This window comes from Trichinella spiralis (genome assembly GCF_000181795.1).
Source record: "Trichinella spiralis strain ISS 195 chromosome Unknown Scfld5784, whole genome shotgun sequence".
Lineage (NCBI taxonomy): Eukaryota > Metazoa > Nematoda > Enoplea > Trichinellida > Trichinellidae > Trichinella > Trichinella spiralis.
This window is the reverse complement of record NW_003532723.1, coordinates 1-1083: the sequence shown is the minus strand read 5'-3', so window position 1 is coordinate 1083 and position 1083 is coordinate 1. Positions and strand designations below refer to the sequence as shown.

Sequence of the window (1083 nt, the reverse complement as noted above, 5' to 3'; positions counted from 1 at the left end):
CATTCGACGCATCATTCACAGGCGGTTACAGTATCGTAAAATTTGAACTTGAAAATCATCATTTTCAAAATTTCTAATTTTACCCATGTATATTTAGAATTGGACAGCTCTTCGAGCGACAAAAGCAGTGCTGTTGTTGCCAACGATGTTTCCAGTTGTGTGGAATTTATTCTCAGTCACTTGAGTTGTGAAGTGCAGCCGCAGAGGATTGGCGCCGAAAAAGTCGACCGTTCAACGCAGACCAAGCTCGATTGTAAAATATCCGTCGTCAATATCGAGCCTGGAGATATTGTATTGGTCGTTTTCGAACCGAAAATCGAATCGTTCGTCGTGTTCTGCTTGCCGACCACAATTCACGTACTGACCGAATCTTCAATAAAAAATTTGGACCTTTCGAAAGACGGCTCCTCTGACCAAGGCAAGTGGAATTTTGGTCGAGTTATAAGAAAGCAGCATTGTCAGGCGAAAAAGGAATCCAACCGATACAAACTACCGACCGGCTCCAAATTTTATCGTGTTACTGTCGAACCAATAGGTGCGAGAAATGACTTGTAACATTCTCGTTGTTGTTTTACACGCTCTCTTTCTTTCTCGCTTGCCGTTTCTTATGTTCATGTTATGGTGTATATTATTTTATTTATTCAAATTTACAACAAACAAACAAACATGCATACATACATACACACACACGGCGGACATAAATACGTGTACATTATATATATATATATTGTTCTTTTAGAATCGCAGAAACAGCTTGTTTATTACGTGCTCAACGCCTTTTGTTATATACATACGTTAATACATACATACATGTATGTATACATTTATATATATATATATATATATATCATGGTTCTTGTTCAATTAAAAAAGCAATTCTTCTTTCATATGAATTTATTTTTTTTATTCAATTAAAAAATAATATAAAATTCGTGCATAAAAAAATACAAACCAACTGTTATTTTTAATTAAAAACTATTTCGTCGCTCAGAAATTTTTCAACAAGTATTTTGAAAAATATACTTGTGGTAAATTAACCGAATAAAAAAGCGTCTTCAGTAAAAATCAGTCCCAGCCGTCATC

At 34.8% G+C, this 1083-nt stretch overlaps 1 protein-coding gene across 1 annotated transcript; it reads left to right on the top strand.

Moving 5' to 3' along the window:
• Positions 1 to 97: 97 nt before the first annotated feature.
• Tsp_15310 (putative RB1-inducible coiled-coil protein 1) lies at positions 98 to 555 on the top strand (the record flags this gene model as incomplete). Its single annotated transcript, XM_003366583.1, has 1 exon — positions 98 to 555. A coding segment is annotated over one exon (458 nt), but the record flags the coding sequence as incomplete, so codon positions are not given.
• Positions 556 to 1083: the final 528 nt, after the last annotated feature.